The sequence below is a fragment of the Cyclopterus lumpus genome, chromosome 15, assembly GCF_009769545.1.
Source record: "Cyclopterus lumpus isolate fCycLum1 chromosome 15, fCycLum1.pri, whole genome shotgun sequence".
In the NCBI taxonomy this organism is placed as follows: Eukaryota; Metazoa; Chordata; class Actinopteri; order Perciformes; family Cyclopteridae; genus Cyclopterus; species Cyclopterus lumpus.
The window spans coordinates 15,470,717-15,496,895 of NC_046980.1; the positions used below are offsets into that span (position 1 = coordinate 15,470,717).

The following is a 26,179-nucleotide window of genomic DNA, read 5'->3' on the forward strand; positions in this document are numbered from 1 at the left end:
TGCCTCAGAAACAAACAGCGTTTCTATCTGACTTCAATACAAGCAACTGCAACTGCCACATTTTGAAAACATATCTTAGTGTGTCTACTTGTTAGAGAAAGAAGAGACTAATGTCCACCACATGTGTCCTCTTCACTCTTTCCTCCTCTCACGTATCCATCCATGAGTTTACATTGTACAAAAATAAAGGAGCTGCATGCTTCCAGGAGGGAGTAGATGGTAGAATCAAAACACATGCCCCGCCGGTACACACTGCTCTGAAAATGACAACGCACCTTATTGGCAGTAATTTCCTCCGGTAACCAAACCAGTAGGGCTCCCATTGCAGCTTTTGTTTCCAGGCTTGTGCTCGGGCTATTTGATGTTCACATGTCTCATCCAAGCGGCAGGACTTATTGCCAGAGAATTGGAGAGCACTGAGCTACATAACACAAGCCATTTGCTGGAAAGTAACAATACAGATATACAGTAGGGGCCTTGAAGCAAAGCAGCACATGGTGTGGTTTACACTGGTTTTACGTCAGTCACAGGAACACAGTGACTTTGGGGCTCTGTGGAAACTTCCTCTTAATGGCGACTTTAGTGCACCATTTATAAGGAGTGGACAAAATAACAGAAACACACATTGAATAGACACACAAATATACAGAGGCCATCATTAAATACCAATTTGAAGCGTCATGTGTTTTTGACATTTTAAAAAGTGAACACTATTTTCCTATAGATTCTGCGTCTTGTGTGATGGTAAAGATCTCAGTGACCAATACAAGTTTACTGTGCCAATGCTGCACTGTTTGAAATAACTGTAAGTAAAATATTCAGCTAATATACCATATCCTCCTGAAACATCTTTTGATGATACAGTCGGCACACTATAAATCTACGTATGGCTCTCCATCAAAACTTGAGTCCCGTGTGTCGCTGGAGGGTTCGTCCAGAAAGAAAGGCACTGCAGAGGAATTTTTACTGTACTTGTATTGTCCAGGAGAGGAGCGAGGTCACCTGTGGGTCATCTTTCATGTGGGACAAATATGTGAAGGTTTAGGAAAGCAGAATGAATGTCTCTGACTTTAAAGTGGCCAACAAATCTTTCATAGAGTAACACAATAATGACACTTGTGTTCTATGGTTGAGACAAATATCATACTGTTTGATTCTGATACTATCAGCTTAAACAAAAAGCATACATGATAGACAAGAAACCTGGTAGAAAGAAAGAAAGAGTGAATGGAGGTAGCAGGTTGCTCAGACGGAGGAACCAGGTCTCTCTGGGGCCCACAGGGGTTTTATTAAAATGAGGCCATGTTTTCCTGTTTGTCTCCACAAAGAAATCATGGTTTTATTAGTGATTTCATAATTGTATAGTTGCAGTTGAGGTATTTTGGCTGCAACACAAACACCTCTGCTGCAGTATTTGTCTTCTTCATTGGAAAAGGGTAAAAACAAACTCAACGTTAGGTATAAAGTGCTGTCCATGTTGGACAATAGTGTAATTTTAAAATGGGACTCTAATGTCAAAGGTTTAAACAGTTTGCGTAAAACAAAATAACTTGTATTGTCAACGAGACAAATACATTGCTTGTAGATTTAATGTTGATTCACTCAGGGTCCTCAGTGTTGCATTATCATTTCCCTTAACATACTGTATATTGAAACTGGTGTAGACTACACATGTTTATACTAATGCAGCAGAAAAGACAAACCAGAGTAAAATCTGCATTTTTATTTCCAAATGAATACTGAAAACCATAGACAAAGAAACAAACAGTGTCCTGTTCAAGATTAATATTTTATGAGTGGAAACACTTCCTGAGAAGGAAGAGTGAAGAAAACTGCTGGTATGAAAGGTTTAAGCCCAGTTCCTCGTGTCACCCATGAGGAAAAACAAAGACCAGTCATATTATCCAGACAGCGCTCTACCTGTGGAATTATGCAATAACAGGAATCAGCCAATACCAATCTGTAAAAATAACAGCAGTCCACTGCAGTTTTATATAACAGGATGACAGCTGGCCACCAAAAGCACAATCATTCCAGGTTTCCAACCAATACCAAATCAGAATAGTCGCATTAGTCCCAAGTGATCCACTTTTGCCAACCATATAACGTAAGTCCTGCTGTAACATGTACTCAAAACAACACACATGAAGACGACAGAGTTCCAACTCCAAAACCACACTAAAAAACACCGGGGCAGCCAATTCCATAAAAAAATTAAAATAAAATAATTTGACAAAATATGGATGTTTTCCTGGTGTCTGCGAAACCGCGACAAATATTAGTTTAACCAGCAAAGAAAGCAAACGATGCAAAGCAATACAACACAAGCTGCTGTTCGCCAAACACATTGTGAAACTGTTCAGGGCATCAACAACATGGAAGCACACATTGTAAACATACTCAAGTTTAACAACTTATAAGTACGCTTGAACTACAAATAAATAATGAAATTATTGAACTCCATATTAACATACATACAGTATATTGCTCCTGCCCATCCAGATTCAAAACGTGACTGCGAAGCTCCAATTCTACACTTCTGAAACTATTCACATTTCAAATCAAATGGTTTGTGCTTCTTCCCCCTCACGGAGAGACATGAACAATTTTCATACATATTGTTCTCAACTACCAGAACAGTTTAGGCCTCATACAAGAACTACATGTAGGCAAAGATTTGAACTTCAACGTGCATGAGAGCAAAATGTTTTATTCAAAGTATGTGAATTTGTTTCTCATCTCGGCTCTTAATGTTGGCAAAGAAAATTTAAAATAAGTGTGCTTGAGATATTTATTTATTTATATATATATATATATATATATATATATATATATATATATATATATATATAATAGAAACAATCCTGTTTTGGGTTAATAAATAAACAAATGGAAGTACAATTCTGCTTCCCTCCCATGGCTGCAAAACAATCTCAGATAAGCTTTTTACTAATTTCCTCGTTACAACCAACCAATAGCATCTAGATACCCGCAAAAAGAGCCGTAATGTTAATTTGAGGGTATGTTCATGCATCAGGCCCACTGTTCAAATTCTCTGATGAAATAGATCATCATTAACATAAGCGAAACAAATACAGTACTGAATATAAAATGAAAAATGATCTTTGGAAAGAAAGGCTCAAAGCTGATCATAAAATCGGGGAAATAGTGAGCCAGTTGGTCAGTGAAAAGACAATGTTCCTCTGGTAGAGTCCTTTGCTCTTGAGAAGTTGAAATTGTGACCTTCACCAGCCCGCCAAGCAGAAGCCACATGGGAAGAGGCCCTAAAAGACTAAACAGCACTCGTCCACCACCACCACCACCACCCCCCGACTGGAGAGCCTGGAGAAAACCCTGCTGCAGACGCAGAGTCAGGGACAGCTGCCATCTTCTCCCTCCATGCCTGGAAATGTTTTTCACTCCAGCTTTGATATCTCATATCTGGTCGTCATGATTTCCTGCAAAATAATATGCAAATAGAAAATAAACATTTTGGTCCAGGCTATCAAGAAATCCCCTGAAAACCAAATGTTATTGCCCGTTATTATTCAGACACAATGAACCATTTGAAATCACCCCCCTAAGTTACTCTTGCTACGCCCGTCAAGCTTTACATTCTGGCAGAGCGAGCCAGCTACTTGTGCGTGTGACCACATCCAGCTGTGATATCGCACGGCGCTATAGAGTTAGGGGCCACGAGACATCGCTGCAGCACAGGCTGTGGAAAGAGCATGTTGTCACCACTAGTTGGCCGGGGGAGCCAACTTATTAAAACTGGGTGCAGTCACTCTTTACTAGTGAAGAGATCCAAAGTGTTTCAGGCACGCCGTCCCTCGTTACAGTTGCAAAGTTATAATTGGAGAATCCCTAGTATGTGCTTGATATCGAGGTATGCAGGTAGGTATGAACAAAACTTGTATATAAAAGGCCCAAAAATACATTTGTGTCCCCGAGTCCTGAAGTCAGTCCCCATTTCGTCACTGATACAGTAACTCCAAAATGAGTCCTAAATGAGTATCTAGCAAGGCTTTCTTTCCTGGCGTTTTTGGACAAAGTTACCCACCTTCACATATGTAGACCAGCTGTTTCTGGTTAAAGAAATAAGGTGTGTGAATCCTGTAATTATATATATTTATAGATTCTAAAGTTATTCCTACCTCGTCCGAATCAAGCAGGATTGGTAGAGCTCTGCAGAAGCAAGCAAAGAGACTGTTAGAATCACACATGTGTTATAGGAAAACATCTCGCTGGATTAATACATTTTAATTTGATAGGATGCTTACACATCCGTGAAAGAGCTAGGAATGTTATCCTCCACCCACTTCAAGTCTTCCTCCTGTAAAAGTGGAAAAAGAGAGGAGGGTGAATAAGTGTAAATACTGCCATCTGCTGAAATACGGGACACTTGTATAGCTGCCTTTCCTAAATGTGGACAGCTACTCTTATCAATGACGCTCCATTTTTAATAAACTATACTGAATTACACGAATCGACACATATTTCAAACCAACGGTGCAGTTGTGTTACTCACTGGGTTTATTTCGGCAGGCTTCACTGTGCCATTTGTCTCACTTTTAGATGATCTCAACTTTATGCCATCAGCTGTGAAGAAAAAATAAATATTAAATTAGTATAAAAGCACTAGCAGAGATTGGATAAAAGGAGCGTCCCCATGTTATCGTACCAATGTTTGTAGAGGCGATGAATTCCTCAATCTCTTCATCGTCAGAGTCATCAATGAGAGGTGTGAAAGCATACCTGTGGACATGTGAGATTAAGAGATTAATAACAAACATATCCAGTTTGATTCATGTTGGTGAATTCAACCGTCCCAATGTAGAATGTAGTACTTGCCTTTGGTTGTTTGCAGACGGTCTCCATAAAAACATTATGACGAACAGGATGACGGAGAACAAGAACCTCCAGAAAGCATCTTCCACCCACAGCTCACTCCAGTCCTTTAAACAAAAAAAAAGGGCAAATCATCAATAAAATTGTAATCAATTTATTTTAACGCAACTCCTGATGAATGAGAAAAACCATACTCACAGACTGGCAATCTGTAAACCGGAATTTTTTTGCTATCCAACCCATGAAAATGATGGAAGCTGAGGGAAACAAGGGAAACGTTTGAGATACAACTCCATGTGCTAATCAGGATTTATGTTTTCACAGGTTATGTAAGGATAAAAACACAAACAACTAGAAATCATATTATGATTGAAAGTGCAGTTGTCCCACTCACCGATGACAGCAAATATAAGTGTGTTAGTAAAGTGCCTGTACAGAGACAACTTGACAGGGTTTTTCCTCAGCTTCAGAGTCTTGATGGTTTGTGCCAGGCTGACAAAGATGTTAGTGGCAGTCAAGATAAACACGTGGCAGGCATTGCATACAAACTCTTACAAATTAGTCAATGGGACCTGTAAGCCCTACATGAGTAAATAAGTAAGAAGTCTTTACATTTAGAATAAAGTATATGTCTACCAGTCCTAACTAGGTTTACCTAATAATGTGGACAACTGGAATATATGTATACAATATTTTCTTATTGCCTTCAAAATAAGTCTGTCAACGTGCTACTTAGGAATGGGCAATAACACAATGTATACTGTGAAGCAATATAAAAATCATAAACAGTGGGAACTTTGCTGTAAACAACGTTTTTTTTTAATATAAATATATAATAAATATTTCTAAAAGATATTAAAGATATTGCCCACCCTAGTAGCACACTATATTATATAAAGAGGAACACCTGTAAAGGGTGGTGGGGAGGCATGCAAATTCATCGCTTCTACCAACTCAGACCAAGACGGACAGAAAAAACCATCTGATTGTACAAGAAAAGAAGCAGTGAAAATGGAGGATTTTAAGAGCAGTTAAATCATCAAAACAGAACACAAGGTGGTTATAAATTTCAGTGGAGAATGAATGATAAATGCGGTGCTGTTTGTTTATCTGACAACTTGTACTTTAAGTGCTCTTTCACTGCTAATTTTCCTGGCAAAGGAGGAAGACAGATGCATCTCTCCTGGTCTAAACTGGGGTTGTGTGAAGGAGGTGAGGAGCAGAGGGGAACCACACAGGGAAAGGTTGTGGGTGCACAAAAGGATATCCACCAGCAGAGAGAGGAGTCAAGCAGAGCCAAGGGAATGTTGGCCAGCAGGGCCAAGTCAGAGTCTTTTGCCTATAAGGGAGGACAGAGCAGGACCAGAGGGCTCAAGGAAGAGGACAAAGACGGCAGCGCAGCCAGTAAAATATAGAATTATTCACCAAAGTGGAAACCAAGAGGTAAGAAAACTCAGTGACCTGGGCTCAAGTGAGGGTATAATAACTATTGATTATTGATGCTGCTGAGGAGTACACTGAAAGGATATGAACCAGATGACGCAGGCGTCCAAAACAGCCAGAACAATTGCTGCAATGAGAGCGGGGCCATTGTCTCGACCCTTGATTTTTGGCACCCCAACAAATAAAGAATAATACACAAATGTTGATGTCAGTTTTACTTCAAATCTCAATCTGACAAACCACAACACTTTAATACTGTCCTGCTAATTCTTGTTTTTTTTTAATGATGACTCGACTCATTGATTATCAGATACTTTCTCACGGTCAGCGAATTTGGCAACTGAGTGTTGCATTACAAAGCTACGAAGTTTCGACATAGCCAGGCCTTCTTTGTGTTAGCTGGCTCAACTAAAACCCCAGTCAGAGTTAAAGGGTATCATGATGGTGGCTATCCACTTTCTCGGGTTTCTTCATTTGGGTCTATGTGCGTTCCCATTAAAAGGGGGCGTTGCTCGACATTAGAATCTTCTACCAAACCAAATGGATCGATACTGTGCCGCCTACTTCACTCAAGAGGAACCTGTCATTACAATGGATAGCTATGAATACAGTGTTGCTGAAAATAAGGCAATCAAGGAATGCTTACAGAAAATTGCTAATTGTATACATGTGTAAGACAGCTGCACATTTTACAGCTGTACAATAAACTTGATGCAGCATATTTTAACAATACACTCAATTGTTGGATTTTCATGATTGTTGATAATATTTAAATTTATTTAAATCTTAACTTTTGTGTCATATGTTATTGTTGACATTGGCAGTGACTGATTTTTAAAAATTAATAATCACAACTTACCCCAGTAATCCTCAGGACACCTTCAATACTAGCAAAGGCAAAGTAGAGGATTCCAAGCCCCACAACTCGGTGCATGACTTGCCCCAGTCGAGGCCTAAAACAATACAGACAAAAAGAGAGAGCGGTGAATTGCCAGAATTTTTTGTACAACAATTTGGGGATTTTCAATCAACAAACACGTATCAGGTTTGTGTTCAAACACATGTCCACATACTTTACAATGCCATAGCCAAGACTGACGATGATGACGAGCAATCGAGCCAAAATCCTCTTGAGGGCAGAAACCAGCTCGGCAAAGATTAACAAGCCTGGAGCTGAAGGCAACAGAGACCGTTGAATAAATTACATTTACAAAACCAAATATTTGACTTTCTCAAATGGTAATGATGATCTGGAGACACTCACAAGCAGAGCCTACAGCGTTAGTATTTTCATATTCGGCACAGAAGACAGCTTTTTCCACCATGCCGAGGAATATGACCCCCGCTATCCAAAACTGGATCCTCAGCAGATCCTTCCAGTAGCACGCTGCCCAGATAAACCACAGCAGGGCGTAGAAGATGTACACTATGCACATCACCATGTAGAACTACAAACAGACAGTGAGGGGTTAGTGTATAAACACATGTGGAAGCAGTCATCCCACATGGTTTTTCTTTCTATTTTTTCCATTTCTATTTGATAGGATTTAGGAGTCAGATGTTGCTCTTGAGTTCATCTAATCTTGTCAATTGGACTGTATTTTCTATTGTATTTGAGGTGAACTGTCCATTTTAAAAGCAGCAGACAAAAGCGTTTGACTGTTGCGTCACTACTAATGTGCACAAACCAAAAACATTGTCTATTAAAAAACCTCATAATAGCTATGAAAGAATCATGGCCACATAATATTAATGTACATATATTTTTTCAAATAGGTACATTTATGTTCGCGCAACTTAAATCACAAAAGGTTGTCTACTTACAATCATGAGAGGCCATTCGGTGATAGAAATGTAGCCATGGCTGCCTTTCATCACCACATCAACTGGAAAATAAAATCCAACCATTACACAAATATTCAAAACACATTAACATGTTTGTTTTTTTCCTGGTTGAAAGCTTCAGTTTTGGCTTCAAACCAGCTTTGCATTTATAAGCCAGGTTCTGATTAGCCAATACTGCACGTTATTGCACCACCAACCAATCCATGCTTTGAACTGCATTTATATGCAGAGTAAAATAATAGAGGGTGTTTAAGTTCCTCTGTACACAATATTTTAAGTGCACATGATTTGATTATCTGTAAAGATAATAACAAATAAAAAATATCACCTGTTAAATTCCAATTGGCATCCTGTTTACTAGACACAATTTTAACAACCAGCAAGTAAGGCCCGTCCTTCCACGTTGTGGCTATGACGTTGTCTTTGATTTTCACACTGCTTTTGTTGGCGTTGCTGCTGCTGTCATACTCCTCAGTAATCCATTTGGAGTCGTTTTCTTCCTGCAGTATAACAATAGGTTACTTTCATGCAGTACTATTTTTGTGCAAGAAACACACTAAAGACACGGAATACGTCAGGTTATGTTAATTCTCTTACTTTTCAGGAAGATTTTACATATTTGCCTACTTTAACTTACACTATTCTATTAAAAATAAAGTGTGTTTATGTTTTCTTACAGGCACTTCCCCCTCAACAGGTGGATTGACTGTACGTGCATCTGCCTTGGCTTTCTGAAAAACAGACAATTACTGGACGTTGAGAGATAATAAATGCCAAGATGTGTGTGTCTGTGTGACAATACTGAGGCAAGTAAAGTAAGAAACCTACTTTGAGCATTGGAAAGGAGTGCAGCCCATTGCTACATTGTATGGGGCCGTGTTTGTGTTCGATGAACTCCCCTTGTCCGAGGGGATTTGGATCCAGGCCCTCCCCACGACTCAGAGGTGTTCTCCCATACATTTCCTTCAGACAATAACAGTTACAACTCAGCTTTTAGAAACAATAAAGGCTAGATAGACAGACTGTCAGTTAATTCGCAACACATTAGGCTTATGTACTTACTTCAATATTGTTGAATTCATTGTGACAGGGGTAGTATTTTAAATACCAGTGAATAGAGAAGGTCATGTCCTCAGGACAGGCAAACTGCACAACTAAAAGATAGGGACACGATTGATGAGAAACACAAAAGGGCAAATTTTTTGAATAAGTCATCATCCATGTTTCCACATCTTACCTTTCAATTCAATGTCTGTGTTTTTATACATGGATTTTCGTAACAGCAGTGGTCTTGAGGTCTGCAGGAAAATTAATTAAGTTTGTTAGCTGGAGGGCAAAGACATGATCATTTTTCCTATTGATTACATGCATTAGTTTATAATAAATGTAAAGGTATTATTCATTTAGGCGGAATGGGGCTCAGTGCTTAGTACAGGTATTGGTTCAAACGCAACCTTTTCTGTGTTTGTGAAACAGAGAAAAGGCCTAAAGGTCTGGATAATCAGAAACTGTAATATTGTTATGGACAATATGCTGCCTGTCATAGACTGGTGATCTCTCGAGGCTGCACCATGGCCAGGTCAGCACACCTCACAGTGCAACTAGATATAGACACAGATATATAACAACAAAGGGAATTTGAAGCGTCTCGATACATAAATTATTGATCAAGGCTTTCTAACGCTAGTTCTCTTCCAATTGAGTCTGAAAACTGTCTGAAAACTGTCTGAAAACTGAGAGAAAAGGGAGGGACTCCACTGCACGAGCAGTTGATTGTAACGCAACTTTCGGGGGGTGTTTCCGTGTATATTGCAGCAATAACGATTGGTGATAAGGAACTCAGACCGAGATACGTACAGCTTCTCTCGGGGAACTCAGTTAAACTACAACGAGTCGCTGGACGGCTGTACAACAGAGCCATAGTGTAGCCAGCTAACTAGTTAGTTAGCCGACGGATGTCCGTCTCCACGGGGTGCATGCTAATAGGAACACCCTCTGCTCTTTTCATACGTCAACCTTCTCTATAAAGGACAACACGTCCAAGTCACGAGTGGTGACTGCGACACAGTGACCGCAGGACAGATTACACGACTGCACCGAGCATAACGAGAGTAACAAGGCTAATGTAGCTCACGTTAGCTAACCGGTGCTGCAGTGTGTCCAGTGTTTCCGGTCAAAACAATAAAAATACTCACATTGACAACTGTGATTTGCCAAAGCCCGGTCTCCGGTGCTGCGTTTACTGCATGTATGGTACCGAGTGAAAGTAAAAAAAGGACTGCCCAGAGATAGAGGACTCCTCTGGTCGGACAGCTCCACGTCCTCATCCTGACAGCAGCAGCCATGTCGGTGTGGGACTGAACATCACCTCCCTGCAGGCGGCGCCGTGAGCCGCCAAACTTTAACGGCTTAACGGTCCGCGTACGTTTTTATCGTTTGTTTTATAGTTTAAACAGAAGTACAATTTATTTTCTATTTTCTGTTTAAAACCAAATACGGAAAATCACCGCCTTTTTCGTCTGAATCCAAAAACGAAAATACGAGAGAATCAAACTTAGATGACGAATTTGGTGCACATCCTTCTTTTGTTTTTACTTTTGAAGAGAGACGTAGCTTAAAGCAAGGTGACCGGAAATATGAGTCTGTCAAAATAAAAGCCAAGGCAATACAACGATTGTATGCAATTATCCAACCATCCATCCATTTTCAATACCGCTTATCCTCATTAGGGTCGCGGGGGCGCTGGAGCCTATCCCAGCTGACATAGGGCGAAGGCAGGGGACACCCTGGACAGGCCGCCAGTCCATCGAGGGCACATGTAGGGACATACAACCATTCACTCTCACATTCACACCTATGGGCAATTTAGAGATCAATTAACCTGCAGCATGTCTTTGGACTGTGGGAGGAAGCCGGAGAGCCCGGAGAGAACCCACGCTGCCACGGGGAGAACATGCAAACTCCACGCAGAAGGACCGCTCCGACCGGGAATTGAACCCGCGGCCCTGTATTCAATTAATATAGTTTAATTAAAGTCCTTTAGTTTAGAGATGTTGCTGTCAGCACAGTATTTATTTCTCCACTGCTGTTTCTTGAGTGAACGCAGAGTAAAAGTGTTACCCTTTCTTCCAGTAGATGGCAGTATAATTGTGTTTAAACCATAAATGTAGTTATATTTACCTGTGTCTTTGATACTTATCTAGGTTATTGATCAACACTCAATAATTGGAGTCACCTGCCATGCTTTGCGTCTCTCTTTAAAAGAAAAGAAGGATTTGCAACAAAAAAAATCGGCTCGTTATTTTGTCCTTGTACATTTGTTTTATAGTTTAGTCAAAAATACATAAATACCATGTTTTTTTCGTTTTCAGTTTGAAACCAAAAACGGAAAAGCACAGCCATGTTTTCGTATTTTTCGTCTGAATCCAAAAACGAAAATACGAAATAACCGTTTTTTTTGCAAATTCTTCTTTTGTTATTTTCTTTGGGAGAAACAAAGCAGGGCAGGTGACCGGAAATACGAGTCTGTCAAAACAAAAGCCACGGCAATAGAAGGATTGTAGGCAAGACATTTTTATTTACAGTCTATGATGCAAACACATACCAAGGTAACATTAGAAGAACATTAATTAATCAATATAAATTAAGAAACATGGGCCAATGGGAGCATGTTAGTAACAGTAGTTGACTGCAGGTGGTTTACTGTATCCATATACACGTCAATAATCCAGTTTCAATTAATCATTGCATTTTTTAATTCGACACAGTTTGTAATTTAGTTTAATCAAAGTACTTTTGTGTGCAAAGTTGTTGCTGTTAGAACTCAATTTTATTTTCCCATCTTATTGTGCTGTTTCTTGAGGGAGCAGAGCCTGTCTGAGGAGACGCTGAGTAAAATGTTCCCCTTTCTATCGGTAGATGGCAGTACAAGTGTATTTAAACCATATATATTTAGTTATATTTGCCTGTGTAGCTACTGAGCAGTGTTTGAGATTGTTCACTTGTATACCCCGCGTAATGTATGTCACAGGCAAGAAGGGCGTATCAGATGATTGTTTGTATTGAAAGTAAACCTCTCTTTTAGCCAAAATCAGTGGATGCAAAATTCAGTCAGACTGAAAATCTGAAATCTCTGATACGACTGAGACTAACAGCAACATTTTTTTGCTTGATTTGGTATTCATTGTTATGTTGGGTTAAGAGCACTGTTTACAAAAAAAGTAGTAAAGTTGATGTATTTTGAGATAATGTAGCAATATTATGAAAAACGGTATTTCAAGATACGTTTGAAATCATATGAAAAAATTTCCTAAAATTGTAAAGTCTATATTTTGAGGAGAAAAGAATTGTCATAATATGACCGGAAAAGGCCATAACATTTTGAGAAAAAGTTGATATTATAATTCGCTAGTTCAAGGATAAAGTTGAACAATACTTTATAAATTCCCAATTTGTCTCAATATTAATCTTAACAATTGCATTTTTACTCTCTAATACAATTGGTTTTACTCTCAAAACATTGCAACTTTTTTTCTCAATATTTAAATGTTATGTTTTAGAATCACACATGTTATGTATACATACTTACACTTAAATATTTCAGAGCAGTTCTTTTCATAGCATATCTCCCCCATTGTTGTAGCTGCCACCTTTTAATTTGACTGCATTTACTTGTATTATTATCATTTGGATTTACATGATATTATTGACACTGTCACCTATATGAAGGAATCTTGGCAAAATGTATCTCATTTTAATGGCGTCTTGAAGAAATCATCAAATCATGTATTTCTTGATCACTTTACAAATGTTCTGTACATTTCTATATTTACATTGAGACACAAAATCCAATACAGTAAACAATTTCACAGTTCAGTGTATCTTGAGCTTATGGAACATGCATGAACATGTTGGATGTGGACACACATGGACAACATTCCTAACACGGCCATGTTCTCCAGAAAGTCCACATCAGGAAAGGTTGAGGTGCTCGCAGTGCAATGAGGCATACTGTTTAGTACTGACGAACCATAGTGATAGTTTTATTACAGTTTTGATCTGCTGGGTACCAATCTCTACAGCAGGAAAGAGGTATCACTTGAACTGTGATCCATAGCCGTCACATCCCTTGACAAAAGAGGCGTGTCCACTGCAGGAGATCTCATGGAAGGATCAGATGAGACCACCACCACATAACGATCATCCTCCTCATCGTCCTCATTCTCTAGGCTCCCGTGAATGTCCGCAAAGACGACTGAATTTTCTGCTGCCTGGTGGCTGCAGGAAGGTGACGAGTTGAACACAGGATGTTCTGCAGGTGCCTCTCCATCAGCGTCCTCTTCAGGAAAGCTGGTGTTGATATAGATGATGTCGTCCTTGCTGAAAGACTCCGGCAGCTTTTCTGTGAGCTTTTCTAACATTTCTCGCAGTTGGGGAAAGAAGGGACGGTCCAGTGGATCGGCCCTCCAGCAGCCGTACATGATCTCGTATCTAAAGGCAGGTAAACAGAGGAAATAACGAATGTCATCTCTGTAAAAGCTCAATTTTCGCTACAAAGAATCATTACAACATTTTGGGGATTTCTTTTTAGTGTGAAAAAAGTTTGCATGATTTTTTTCAATTGTTAATTCATAAAGGACCCCAATATGAACCCTTTAAATTACCCCCATTCCTGCAAGGTTTAGACAAACTGTTACACACTCTGGTAAGGTCACCTCCAACACAATCAATAGTCAATACTAGTGTCAAGAAGAGACAACACTCACAGCTCATCCAAACAGTCTCCCGGCTGCTTCAGTCGCTGTCCTTCAAGGAGGTAATCATAGATTTCATGATTCTGGATGCCGGGGTATGGCGTCATGCCTCGTGTAGCGATCTCCCACATGGTAACGCCAAATGCCCACTGCATGACACAGAATCAATATTCAAATATATCAATATATCAACTTCAGGTGATATTTCAGTTTGTGAAAAAACTGTTTTATCCAAATACTATTAATATGTGCTGAGATGAAAGTGTGCTGAAATTTCAAAATGATAAATAAACTACATTTGTAATTGCGGTCCACTATAATTGTGTGATTTTTCTTTTTTTATGTATTCAGTTTCTCTTTCCATTTCCATTTTGAATTAACAGAGTTGTGTTTCTATGTTACAATATGGGGGTGAACATATCTTTTCCCCATTCAGTTGCATTCATTCTGACTTTTTGTCTATGGCTTCTGTTTCTTCATGACTTCAGGAAACTGGGGTTCAATCTACAATGTCGAAAGCAGGGACATATTGCAAAAGAAGGTGCATATCCTAAAATGACCACAATTGGTAAATAGTTGAAGAAAAACTTAACCTCAACCTTAAAAGGAAGGCTGAATAATCAGAGCTGCTTACATTCAACTGACTGCTCTGTGTAGATCTCAGACTGATGGCTTTGACATCCCTCTGTAGTGCAACACACACCAAAGAGCCGACGAGGGGTTAGTTCTTCTATGCGTGACTCTAGTTACCGGAAGAGACAGGAGCACATGGAGGTACTTACCACATCACTCTTTACAGTAAAGACTCTGTCTGCCAGACTCTCCACTGCGATCCATTTTACAGGCATTTTGGCTATTCTTCCCTGCCTGTAATAATCTCCACTGTAGATCTTCTTAGATAAACCGAAGTCTGCTACACACACAGTCATGTCATCACGCAGCCTGTAAGACAAACGAGGAATGGACTTGGGAATAAAGAGGAACAGCAAATCACATAAGCCCTCTAAAAAGGCAAACTGACCGTTACAAGTTTCAGGTTTAATCTAAAAGCGACGCTTTAAAAAAACAAACAAATGTTGAATGTTCAACCTACATGCAATTGCGAGCCGCCAGGTCCCGATGCAGAAAGCTACGACCACTGAGATACTCCATACCCAAAGCAATGTCAGCCATGAACTTCAGGAGTGTCTGGGTGGGCAAGAACTGTGTAAAAAAACACAAAGCAAAATAACAATTATAGGTCTAGTTTTTTAATACTAATATATCTTATGAGCTGCCTGGAATATATTTCTGTGTTTCGCAGGAATCTTACCACTGGACTTTCTCCAAGGCGTGAGCGCAGCAGGAAGCTATGAAGATCTCCATATTTCATGAATGGCAGGATGACCATCGGCTTTGGAAAATGCCCTACACCTACTTCCAAGCACACGCCTAAAGTAGACAAGTCAATACACAGAAATAATGTTCAGACCGGCAATGGAAAATGGAGCAGGTAACTGAGTAGTGGGATACGACAATACTTTAAGAGGTAAATAATACGACACTCGTACCGAGCAGTTTGATGACATTAAGATGGTTAAAATCCTTCATGCAGGCCGCCTCATTCAGGAACTCTTCAATCTCCCTATGAGAGAAGCTATCCACTGTTTGAAGAAAGAACATAAAAAATGATCTGCCGGTTTCATTTTATTTTATAGATGACCAAAAGATGTCTTTTAGTAAAAGAAAGCTCACGTTTCATCGTCTTCACGGCAACTTTCTCTGATGTTCCATCTGGTTGTTGTAAATGTCCCTCAACCACGGAGCCAAATTCACCTGATAAAATAAGATCATAAGTACTTCCTCTTCTGCACAGTATGTGTTGCTATCTGTATTAACCTAGAGATAATGGCTGCAAAAATGCTCACTCACCCTCTCCAAGAACCTTCCCTATCGAGAGCAAGTTCCTCATGACCATCACGTCCTGAAGTTTGGCCTGGAGTTCATCGCTAACACCAAGGTTCCCAACTGCACACAGGACCCACTCAAGTTATTGCGTATTCATAAATGTGCCTTTTGGAGGATAACATGAGTCTCTGCATATGTGTTCGCAATAATATTCAACAACATACATGTGATTCCTATGGCGGATCGATTGTAAGTCCTCTGGGGTTTGTACTGCACAAAAGGCTGCTGCTTTTCTCCACCTCCAAACACCCGCCTGCAGGGGGGGGGGGGGGGGGGACATGGGAAGAGAGAAAACAGAGAATGCTGAATAAACAGTGAGCTAATCCTCTCACCAACATCACAACAGCTGTAATCATGCACACACATGCTGAGATTCAACTGAAGAGGTGGTTGAGTGAGGAAACCCTCTGAGCTGTTGCTTTCCTGATATTGAGGTCACATACTGTTTTCCTATCTGAGTGGCAGCCTGTGACACATTCCTATCCATATCCTGAGTGGCAATACTGAGTCACAGACTTTATAATAATGAACCTCAGAGAATCATCAGCTGATTATTGTCCATTTCTCCAGCTGCACAGTTATTACAGGACTCAGGTGCAGACGATGGTGATTAATAGGAAGCAAAAGGCAGTTTATTAGTCCGGAAGTGGTGCGTTTTTTCTAAGTCTTTGCCAAGATTCCTTGTGTCATTGAAGAATGTCAAAAATAAACTATGTCTAAAACTATTTGATGTTTTTAAAGCAAAGTCGACAAATGGGTCACAAATACGATGATCTGTAGCAACTTCAAAGATACGCAATCACACTTGGAGCAAGGCTGGTAATGAAATCCACACTGTGTTTGCACAGAAGATCGTCAGCATACCCAAACCAAGAGTCAGAAGTCCTGTTGTGCACACAGATAGCCCCCCAGAGGATCATCAGCAGAAGACAGAAGCTGCACACCACGGCCAGCACGACGTAGACAGAGTCTGGAACCATGGTGTCAGGGCTGGACGACGGGGACACCGCTGATTCTGAGATAGGGAGAAGTAACACAACTTTCAGCAAATGAGACAAGATGTCAAGAGATACGTTGTTTCAATGGGAATCAATGAGGATATGTGATTGATCCCAATATGTAACTGGAAGCAGCTTCAGTCTTTTGTATTTTCTGCCATAACTGTCTAGTGCTGCAGGAATGAGTCCTAAAGGCCGGAAATGATTCAGCATGTTATCACTTCCGGTCCTCTTGTCAGACGACAAGGTTGTTATTTGAAAGGGTTTTTGGCCTGAAGTAACTTCTGTGGTATGAAATACGTCAGTAAATACCTCAATCATTTCAAAGCTTTTATATGTTTTTAAAAAGTGGCTAAATGAGACTACAACAAGTCTTCCATGCCGACTTGTCCGCCTTCGAAGCCTCGTTATGGATACTCACACTCGTGCGACCGTGGTGTAGCCGGTTTATAGCCAACGTTGACATTTAACTTCTGCGAATTGCATTCACGCTTAAAAAAATCATTCACGGTGGTGGTCTTTTGTGAACATTATCTTGGTGAACAAAACGTGTAAATATCATAAACTTGTGTTTGCTACAGTTTTTTTATCTGCTATAATCCAAAATCCAATGGAAAAATCCCATTGGCTATTTGTCAAGGGAATCAGTGTGACGCCAACGGCCGGTGTGGGCCAGCAAAACTACATCATCCCTGCAGCACTCTATTACATCTTGAAAACAATTAAACTAGTTTCCAAACTATTTCTTTGAAAATGTCCAAGATACTCGACTTGAGCTTAAACTTGATGTTTAAGTTCAGCGATGTTAGCGGCACCGTGAGGCAGCGTTGAGCTAAATTCAGCTCACAATGACAATATTAGTATGCTAATTGTTCTAGAATATACAAATGCATCAGCTGAACTTGATAAAGCAATAGAGCAGCTTACTCTCCTCTGGCACAAACAGCCAGACCCGTGGGCTGACCATGCCGCTCCCTGCCTGCGTGCATGCAGCCACCTCCACACTGTAGGTCGTGTTGAATTCCTTCACATCTACAAAGGCCACGGTGTTGTAATAGTGCATCTGAAATAACACACAGCATCACAACAAAGGCCATTTAAATGTGTCTAGTGGCATAGTTACATTCTTTCTAAAAACATGTTTCAACGGTTAATCATTATCTCTGTGGAGTTCAACATGTTGGAAGAGCACGCTGTACGTCACAAGCTAAGAGGTTTAACGGTACAGTAAGATAAGTATGAATTTACCTTGAACTAAACTGAAGGAGAAGCCTATTACCCATGATTCTCCTTGTACATATGTGTAACATCTCAAATATGGGTCAACAACTTTGCTGCATGTCACGTCCTTTCTCTCGCCATGTCTTCTTTTATCTCATTTCAACTTCAACAAACAAGAAATGCAACAAAAAAAGTCCCTTTAATCAGTTTGAAGTATGAAAGCTTTTTGGGAAATCCCAGAGAAGGGTATAACGGACATTATCAGATATAATGAAACTGCCTAGAAAAAAGGGAAGAAGACCAACTTGTGACAGTGGTAGTGCTGTATTTCACAACCCCACATGGGGTTCCTCTCTTTACCAATGTGCTGACGCCCAGACTGGGAACACTGAACCCATGATTAATTAATTGATGTATGTGTCTCCAAACAGAGGCCATCATGTGGTTAAATAACAACTGCAAATCCTCAAAGACGTTTTGGACTCAACCGCAGATTCAAGAGGAAGATGACGGCACCAATACTTCCAGCATGAAATAAACAAAATTATGAACAATAAATAGACAGTTCTCTAACTTAGTTCACCATACGGCAGCTTTTGGCGCAGGTGGGATTGATGATTAATTTAGCTCACATTTACAGTCACTGCTATTCCAAAGCCAATGTGTAATACGACATCACCAACTGACTGGGCAACACATAAGGATATTTGGACCTATAGTACACATCCTGTTGTATTCATAATCCATTCACTCTAAGATGACTCAAAACACAGTGTTCACACCATCAGCTTCCTGTAACCACAACACAGACAAAAAAGGGACGGGAAACACACTATTGTACCAGAGAGCACTACTCACAAACAGCATCATGGAATAATAGACAACTCAAAAGAAGTTGTTATTAAAATAAACTGTGAGAGTGTATAGAAGAAGAAAAAAGGCACTTCTGGTAAATGACTTTCCTTGCTGATTCTTGAGAGGAGTGGAACAACTATTGTTCAGAGATAACAGGGAATCTGACCTCTGGTTCAGTAGGCTGGACAAAGGGAAGATCACATATTCCCAATATGTGGGAGTCATTCTTTTCATATTTTTCATAAATGAGTCATTGTTATCGGAAATGACAAAAGAAAACATCAGCATTGGCAAACAAGAGAGAAATATGCGCACATATAGCCTTTGTATGTGCATATGTATATCTATAAAGAAAGGGAAATATGAAAGTGGTTACTGACGAAGCTACATAAACCAGGATAAACCCAAGAAAACATGCATCAAAAAATAGGGCTAAATCTTTAATTACCATGCTGTCGGCGAGCTTACCTTGTTCGTTTGTGAGCCATGTCTGAGAATAACATCATAACCACTCAGGATGCCATTTATCTTATCATCCGGAGGAGGCTTCCACCTGATCACCAGCTGAGACTCATTCAGCTGTGCGGTGACATTTCGGGGATAAACTGATGGCACTGAGAATGTGACAAGAAATGGGAAACAAAGGGATTATTAACATACAAAATGGCAATCTATAAAACAAAAAATGGAAAAGAGAAAGTAAGATTGCCCCTCTATTGAAATCTTTGATTACAGTTTGGTATGTGGTCACTTCCTGGCACAGCATATCAAATATTTCAACTAAAATATCTCCTGTAGTGGCTTTAGGAAGGAAATTGAAAGCAGCTCCACCCAGTAGGAACTTTGTGTTTTCTCAGTGAGACCATTCCTATTTCCTATGTGACCCTTCAGGGAAACAACAGAGATGTTAGTGGATACGACATTTTTTCTGACTGGCCACAAGCAGAGCAGGCAGTTGTGCAACTTCTGTAAATTCCAGTTATTATATGCTGCTCCTGCCAGGAGGCTTACGTTTAGCACATTTTGGATGGGAAAGTAGGCTAATTACATAGTGCTATGTTCCTCAAACCTAAGCAGAAAAGCTGCTCTGATGAGTAGGAGGCAGGAGCATAACACAGAGGTTCTTATTAGTAAATAAGCAAGAACCTCTGTGTTCTTATAGCAAATGCAGCCTCAGCCTTGTGAATTCAAACAGCCAGAAACGTGTGTATGTGCTGGGATGGATTGAATTAGATTTTGGTTAATTTTCCCGTGTGGCAGGCGCTTATCACCTGCACTCCAAATCCGCTGGTGTACCACCAACTGATTCAACCTGTAAATTGTCTCAAAGCTCCTTTAGTACCAACACACCTCCCTCTGTGGTGTTGCTCTGGATCCACATGGCGACGGGAGAGGCTCCCACCTCGTTGCTGCACGACACGCTCACGTTGTACCACGTCATGGCCTGCAGCCCGGGGACTTCGCACTGGAGAGGCGGCACTGTGACGTTGATGAACCTGGTCGTCATCACTTCCCCTTTCCTCCGACTCACCTCTTTAACCTTAGATGGAACGAAGAGAGCGTGAGGATCAATCGGAAGACATTTAGCGACAGCACTGGACCGATGTGGGGCTTACCCTGATGTGGCATTTAGTTAGTGGAGAGAAACCATCATGTCCGGGACTCCAGCTCAAAATGAACTTACTGGACTGCCTCTCCATCACAGTAACATTAGACACAGGGCCGGGAAGCACTACAAAACACAATAAAAGAAAAACGTATTGAATCCCTAAAATGGAGGCATATGGTCACTTTGCAGGGCCTGAAAAGCCAGTGTTACCTTTGATGTTGATATTTGCTTCTCTGGAGGTGGTGACACCCTTCGAGTTGTAAGCTTCGCAGCTAAACTGAGTGTACTTGTCCACACCTGCAATTAACACATTTGAGAGAAGGATGTAGTACTCCAATACTGTATGGATTTAAAACAAACAATCATCAAGATCAAGATAGAGCAGTATTGGTGTTATTTTACATCAATACTGGCTTTAAAAACTTGAAGAACAAGTCAGCCAGAAACAGTCTGGTCCTTTTGTTTGACCAAACAACCTGATTTCTCTGTGTCAAAGGCCACTTTGGGGGAAAAGTGCCATGTCAGCGTCGATAGAGAAGCCAGAATGAAACTGGTACAAAAAAAACACAATTGGGAATGGCTTGCTTTACTTTAAATGTTCACACAGTAGCACCTCATGTGGTAAAGCTCAAATTGAGCCTCTCCAGTGTGATGTACTGTGGTAACAATACTTTTGCTGGGCCCCTTTTCCTGGATGCACAATTACTGTCTTTCAACAGCCACAGATCTGCCCAGTTGGAAAAGGACTGGGTGAGCTGCTAAATAATGTCTTGTTTGTGCTCTGTTTTCCAGCATCTCTATCTCCGAAATGCTTCCACAAAGCTAATCAACAGCCTGTGATAGATGACTGGAACCAACTTGGGATGTTTTGTTTACATTCTGCAGAATATCACGTCCTCTTGAGTTTGCCTTTGTCTGCTCGGGAGCACCGGGGTAAAGAGTGCTTCACCTTTCACACAAACACTGACTGCAATCGGCTTGTTTGCACAAAGATAGAGCCGGACTTAAAATAGATCTGGCTGAATCATTTATCACGTTAATCATTTTCATTCACATGACGAAAACATCTCAATTCAATTTGGTATCACATGGATCAAAACTGAGAAAAGTGCAAATACATCAGCGCCTTTCCAGCTGAGCTGTGCAGATGTAACTACCACATGCCTCATTTCAAACAGATGGTTGGGGCGATGACACTGGTCCTTCCTTTCAATTTGACCAAATAGCAAAGAAACAACAGGAACAATGTCAATTTAGTGAATGTCACAACACCATTTACTTTAAAGTGATATTCCCAAAATCTTTTGATTCCTAAAAATTCCACATTGCTGCATGAAGTCTGTCCTGGATTTTTGTGTCATGTTGCAAAATGATGCAAGGCATTATGGATTCCAATTGTGACACGTTTTCATGGTGGAAAAAGTATCACAAAACTTTAATTACATGTTTAGCATAATGCACTTCCATGCAGTTCCATACATATGGACATATATTCCAAATAACTTTGAGGAGTGTGGAAGCCTGTGTTAGCATGCATTTAGCAGTATTTTAGTAAACACAAATAATCTGCTACTATATGACAACAAAGGAGTGGATTATGTTGCAGAGGTGGTTTCATAAATTGATTCTCCACCAAGCATCTACAGTAGAGCGTCAATAATATTAGCTCATGGCTCATTAAAGAAACTCATTTATTTTACGTCAGATCATTTTTGGAAAAGGAAAGGAGTCAAGGTCACGCCCTGCTTTCACTGTACTTGGCAAGGAAATTAAAACAAAAAGCAACAAGACTGCAATAAAAATAGACGACCTGGCAACTATAATGGAAACATCACAAATTATGGAGGAAAGCTCTCTAGCTTACTAAGCTGCCTAATTTTCAATTTTTCTGCTATATTTTTAAGCAAATAGAGTCAAACTACTCCATAATCTTACAACTCAGCCTATGAATTTTCAGTCTTAGTTTACTGTGCACCACATTTGGTCCACCAGTATAGTTTGTCATCACACCTGCTGTCCTGAGATTGATAAACAATGTAAGGTGGATAAACAGACCTCCACTAACCCAAATTAACCCATCGACTTCCTATCTCTTTAAGAATAATGCCCCGTTCTCAAGCCATCTGAATGATGAGTGCATGCTAACAATCATGCAGCACTTCCCATCACAAAAGCACTCTGATAATATCATGGGATCCAAGCTGTCGTGGAAAAGGGGGCCCTCGACTCATAGCATGCAAGAGGTGCATAAGAGTGGGTTTACACTGTTCTGTTGTGCCAATATTTGGTCCTGCAAAGAGCTCTGGAAGCCCGCAGCCTGCCAGCCTCTGTGTCCAGCCCCTCCCTGCTGGCTAGTGGGCCGTCCTGTGAATGAGGTCTTTGTCCCCGGAGCCAACCCCCGAACACAGCCCCCCTTACTGCCCAGGCCCTTGCACATGCTGGACCAAAGCACAGATCTGAACCTTTAACCCCTCAGCTTCGTACTGACTACAGCAGCCCGTGGCGCACTGAAAATGAAGCGTTAGAATATACAGAACAGAAACGTGTTGCTTCTCGTAACACATGTTTTGTTTTTAGGAGAGGGCAGCTGAGGGAGAGTCCACGTTGAAAAGACAGTTATATAATTTAAAGGAAATTCCATGTGAATGTTGCTACAAACAGTCCAGTAATTATATTCATTAGAAATAAACAAGTTGCATATCACATGAGAGTGATATATCAAACTTCTCATCTAACTCTCGGGCAAGAAAGTAAATAAGCATAGTTCCCACAAGGTCAAACTGTGGCTTTAGTTTGGACAGAAAGTGTTGCATTTTTCACAGTTGAGTTATTCTCTACATCCACATTTCAGTATACACCGAGTGGCGTTACAAAAAGCTCTGACCATGCATGAATGACCATTCAGCAGTGCTGCAGGAGGCCCAAGCAACACGGACCCTGGTGATACATCTCATCACAGTAAGCAGGCTACAGATGCTGAGGCAGCAGAGACGAGGCAGAATAGAAACCACGTACAAAGTGATACTAACCGAGTAAGACCTGCACCACGTTGTGGCGCCATCATCAGAGCCAAATGTCCCTTTGAATGTTTCCATGTTCAATCACAGCAGCAAGTTCACCAAAGTTAAACACATTCATTGGTTTAATAAGCTTTACCTTGTGTGTTCCTTCTAGTTTACTACTTTTACAACTTTTTTATACAAGCCTGAAGTTCCTTAATGAAAACAATAGAGAATTGGTTTCAGATGTGTGGTTCCACTTTGACGTAATAACCCTGTAATAGCAACAAGAAGCTAAAGCTTCATCCGGAGAGGCACTTTTTTTTTAAGGAGCACTTTTAAATTAAACAAATAAAGTCCAGAGGAAATTACTAGGGGGAGAGACGTATGAATCTCATGTTCAGCTTCTTTCTGTCTGATTAGAGGTGTCACTCAAAATTATTTTGAGTCATATTCTGATCATTCACAGAAGACGAGCAAGAAATTACACTTCTCTTTAGAGAGCACCTCAACAGGAACAGAATAGCTGATATTATTCTCACATATTCTCTGTGTGTGTGAGAAGGAGACAGAGACACAGTTGGCGGTCTCACCTGACACAGAGTAGCTGTCGGAAGAGTTTCGAAAGTCACTATCGGGTAATCCATCACGGAGCCAGCGGATTTGAACGGGGTCCGGAGGTCCGACCGCATCACATGACAATGTGAAAGGGGTGTTTCTTGTTACATTTCTGTCCTCTGGTTGATGGATTAATGTCGGCAGACCTATGGACAGATTAAAAACGTGTCGTGAAAAATATGGACGCCCTGAAAAACACCAAATGTTGGCACCGTGTGTAAACTCACCTTCCACCTCAATGGTGATGGGCTGAGACTCGACCATTGTGGTGCTGATGCTTAGTCTGCAGCGATACTCCCCAGCATCCATTCGCTGCACATGGTTAATGCTGTAATACAGTACACAAAGACACTTATCAATCTGCGTATTCAGCCCCTCACACTATATTTCACTTCCATGTAGTTACACCTACCTGACAGTGGAGAGGAGAGTTATGACCCCGTCTGTGACGGTCTGGAGCTCGTTGATCACCACCTGTGTGTTTGCCGCCAGGTCCTCGCCGTTCTTCTCCCAGAGGATGGTGGGTTCCAGCCGGGCATCGGGGATGTCGATGGAGCAGTTGAATTTAGCCTCATGGCCCTCTGACAGCTGGATGGAGCCGATGGTGGGCTTAAAATGCAGCCGTCTGAGCTGATCCGGGCTCAGATAAACCCTTGAAATACGGCCCGGTATGACCAGAGGGTCAGAGGTCCTTGTTGGACGGTGGAACCGACCCCATAAATGCTGAGCTGTTCACAGGAGATGTTACGTCAGTACACCTGCATGGGAGTTGAGGTCTGACACAATACGAAGTGATGGAACCGGGCATGTGTTACACCCACAATGCTCACAAAACCATCAGAAGTAGCATTTAAACATCATGAGTGTGTGACAGTTTTAGGGGTGCATACAATTATAACTTTCATATTAGATTTATCAGTCCAATATCTTTTTTGAATAATCAATTAATCATTATTAAATGTCAGAACATTTTACTTTTGTGCAAAAGTGACCTAAATGATCAGTACATTATCAAAAAATACGTGGCAATAAAGGTTTATCGATTAATTAGCAGATCGTGTGAGCAGTAATATCAGATGACATTGAAAAATAAAAACATTCACCTACCAAATCAATCAATCCACCAAAATATATATATATAATATGTTCCTAAAAGCCAGAAATAGTGAAATTGAGACACATATTAAAATAATAAAAAACGAGTATCGAGTTAAATGCTTTTCAACATTTATAAAGTAGACTATGGCTCTTTAACAAATTCTTATTTTGAAGTGTTATCATCATTCCAGTCCAAAAAGAAGCGACAGTAGCCTTCGCGAATGTGTTAGAGTCAGGAATAATGGTATAATAATAACGGTGTATGCCTATTAATAAGAGCTGTAACGCTTGAGAAGAAAACACGTCTCTGCTGCACATTAGATCGAGTTTAGCCTGAAATGTCATTGAGGGGCATGAAGTGTGTGGAGGAAAACCTCCAGGAAAGTAAACAACTCACCGCTGACCGGACTCCCCACAATAATGGCTATGGCCGTAGCAGAGAGAAACACTCCAACCCAGCCTAGAGGAGACTTCTTTGCCATGGCCTGTCTCAGATCTTCGCTGCTGCTTTCGGTCCCGCAACAGACGGATTATTATTATTATTCTAGGCGGATTGCGCGGGACCCGGCACGATATCACCGACAATAACCAACATCACCCGCCAGCGTGACTTCAACGCAGCTTGTGTGGAGATTTGTTGACCCGACATCACATCCAGCTGCAGAGAGGAGAAAAAAAAGTAAACTTTTCTCCACGTCACAGGAGGATCCCACGGAGGCGGGACTGAATGCACCGAAATGCACTGAAAACAACCACAATTCGGAAAATACCACAGCGGATCAAACACGGACACTCAACAATATTGGAATTCCACACTAGTTTATATATTTTTATTTTTCCATATCCATATTTTTTTTACTTATTCTCTTTCTTTGAGACATACCGTACACATATCGCCATAGACCTTACAGGCAGTACACGCACGTGTGTAGCCTATAACAA

The 26,179-nt window shown here is 40.7% G+C and overlaps 2 protein-coding genes across 4 annotated transcripts; both read right to left on the reverse strand.

Annotated features, from left to right (window-relative positions):
* Positions 1–1,708: 1,708 nt before the first annotated feature.
* Positions 1,709–10,747, reverse strand: tmem87b (transmembrane protein 87B). 2 transcript variants are annotated; one of them, XM_034552383.1, is made up of 19 exons: positions 10,335–10,747; positions 9,377–9,437; positions 9,202–9,293; positions 8,968–9,102; positions 8,817–8,870; positions 8,468–8,639; positions 8,119–8,180; positions 7,559–7,742; positions 7,368–7,467; positions 7,154–7,247; positions 6,119–6,190; positions 5,246–5,354; positions 5,050–5,108; positions 4,855–4,958; positions 4,685–4,758; positions 4,532–4,602; positions 4,284–4,336; positions 4,158–4,188; positions 1,709–3,458 (listed from the first exon to the last, which is right to left on the reverse strand). In XM_034552383.1, exons 1-19 carry the CDS (start codon positions 10,482–10,484, stop codon positions 3,417–3,419), a joined length of 1,719 nt encoding a protein of 572 aa, XP_034408274.1. In that variant the 5' UTR covers positions 10,485–10,747; the 3' UTR covers positions 1,709–3,416. The 2 variants fall into 2 exon arrangements, with proteins under 2 accessions (XP_034408274.1, XP_034408273.1); XM_034552382.1 differs by lacking the exon at positions 6,119–6,190 and adding an exon at positions 6,381–6,452.
* A 2,123-nt stretch (positions 10,748–12,870) lies between these two features.
* Positions 12,871–25,895, reverse strand: mertka (c-mer proto-oncogene tyrosine kinase a). 2 transcript variants are annotated; one of them, XM_034551310.1, is made up of 20 exons: positions 25,635–25,895; positions 24,552–24,867; positions 24,367–24,467; positions 24,115–24,285; positions 20,733–20,819; positions 20,530–20,645; positions 20,264–20,453; positions 19,382–19,527; positions 17,765–17,900; positions 16,704–16,854; positions 16,004–16,092; positions 15,804–15,899; positions 15,627–15,707; positions 15,443–15,535; positions 15,205–15,323; positions 14,986–15,095; positions 14,675–14,834; positions 14,527–14,577; positions 13,905–14,041; positions 12,871–13,629 (listed from the first exon to the last, which is right to left on the reverse strand). In XM_034551310.1, exons 1-20 carry the CDS (start codon positions 25,717–25,719, stop codon positions 13,215–13,217), a joined length of 2,850 nt encoding a protein of 949 aa, XP_034407201.1. In that variant the 5' UTR covers positions 25,720–25,895; the 3' UTR covers positions 12,871–13,214. The 2 variants fall into 2 exon arrangements, with proteins under 2 accessions (XP_034407201.1, XP_034407202.1); XM_034551311.1 differs by lacking the exon at positions 14,527–14,577.
* Positions 25,896–26,179: the final 284 nt, after the last annotated feature.

Excerpts from the sequence above, each read along its gene's own strand:
- mertka (XM_034551310.1), bottom strand. The coding sequence starts at position 25,719 with ATGGCAAAGAAGTCTCCTCTAGGCTGGGTTGGAGTGTTTCTCTCTGCT. Across the intron at positions 20,646-20,732 it reads AGCAAATATCAACATCAAAG|TGCTTCCCGGCCCTGTGTCT; the intron begins GTAACACTGGCT and ends TGTGTTTTGTAG. Across the intron at positions 15,536-15,626 it reads TGCCGTGAAGACGATGAAAC|TGGATAGCTTCTCTCATAGG; the intron begins GTGAGCTTTCTT and ends TTCTTCAAACAG.
- tmem87b (XM_034552383.1), bottom strand. The coding sequence starts at position 10,484 with ATGGCTGCTGCTGTCAGGATGAGGACGTGGAGCTGTCCGACCAGAGGA. Across the intron at positions 5,355-6,118 it reads ACTCCTCTCTCTGCTGGTGG|ATCTTTGTCAGCCTGGCACA; the intron begins ATATCCTTTTGT and ends ACTGCCACTAAC. Across the intron at positions 4,603-4,684 it reads CATCGCCTCTACAAACATTG|CTGATGGCATAAAGTTGAGA; the intron begins GTACGATAACAT and ends TTTTCTTCACAG.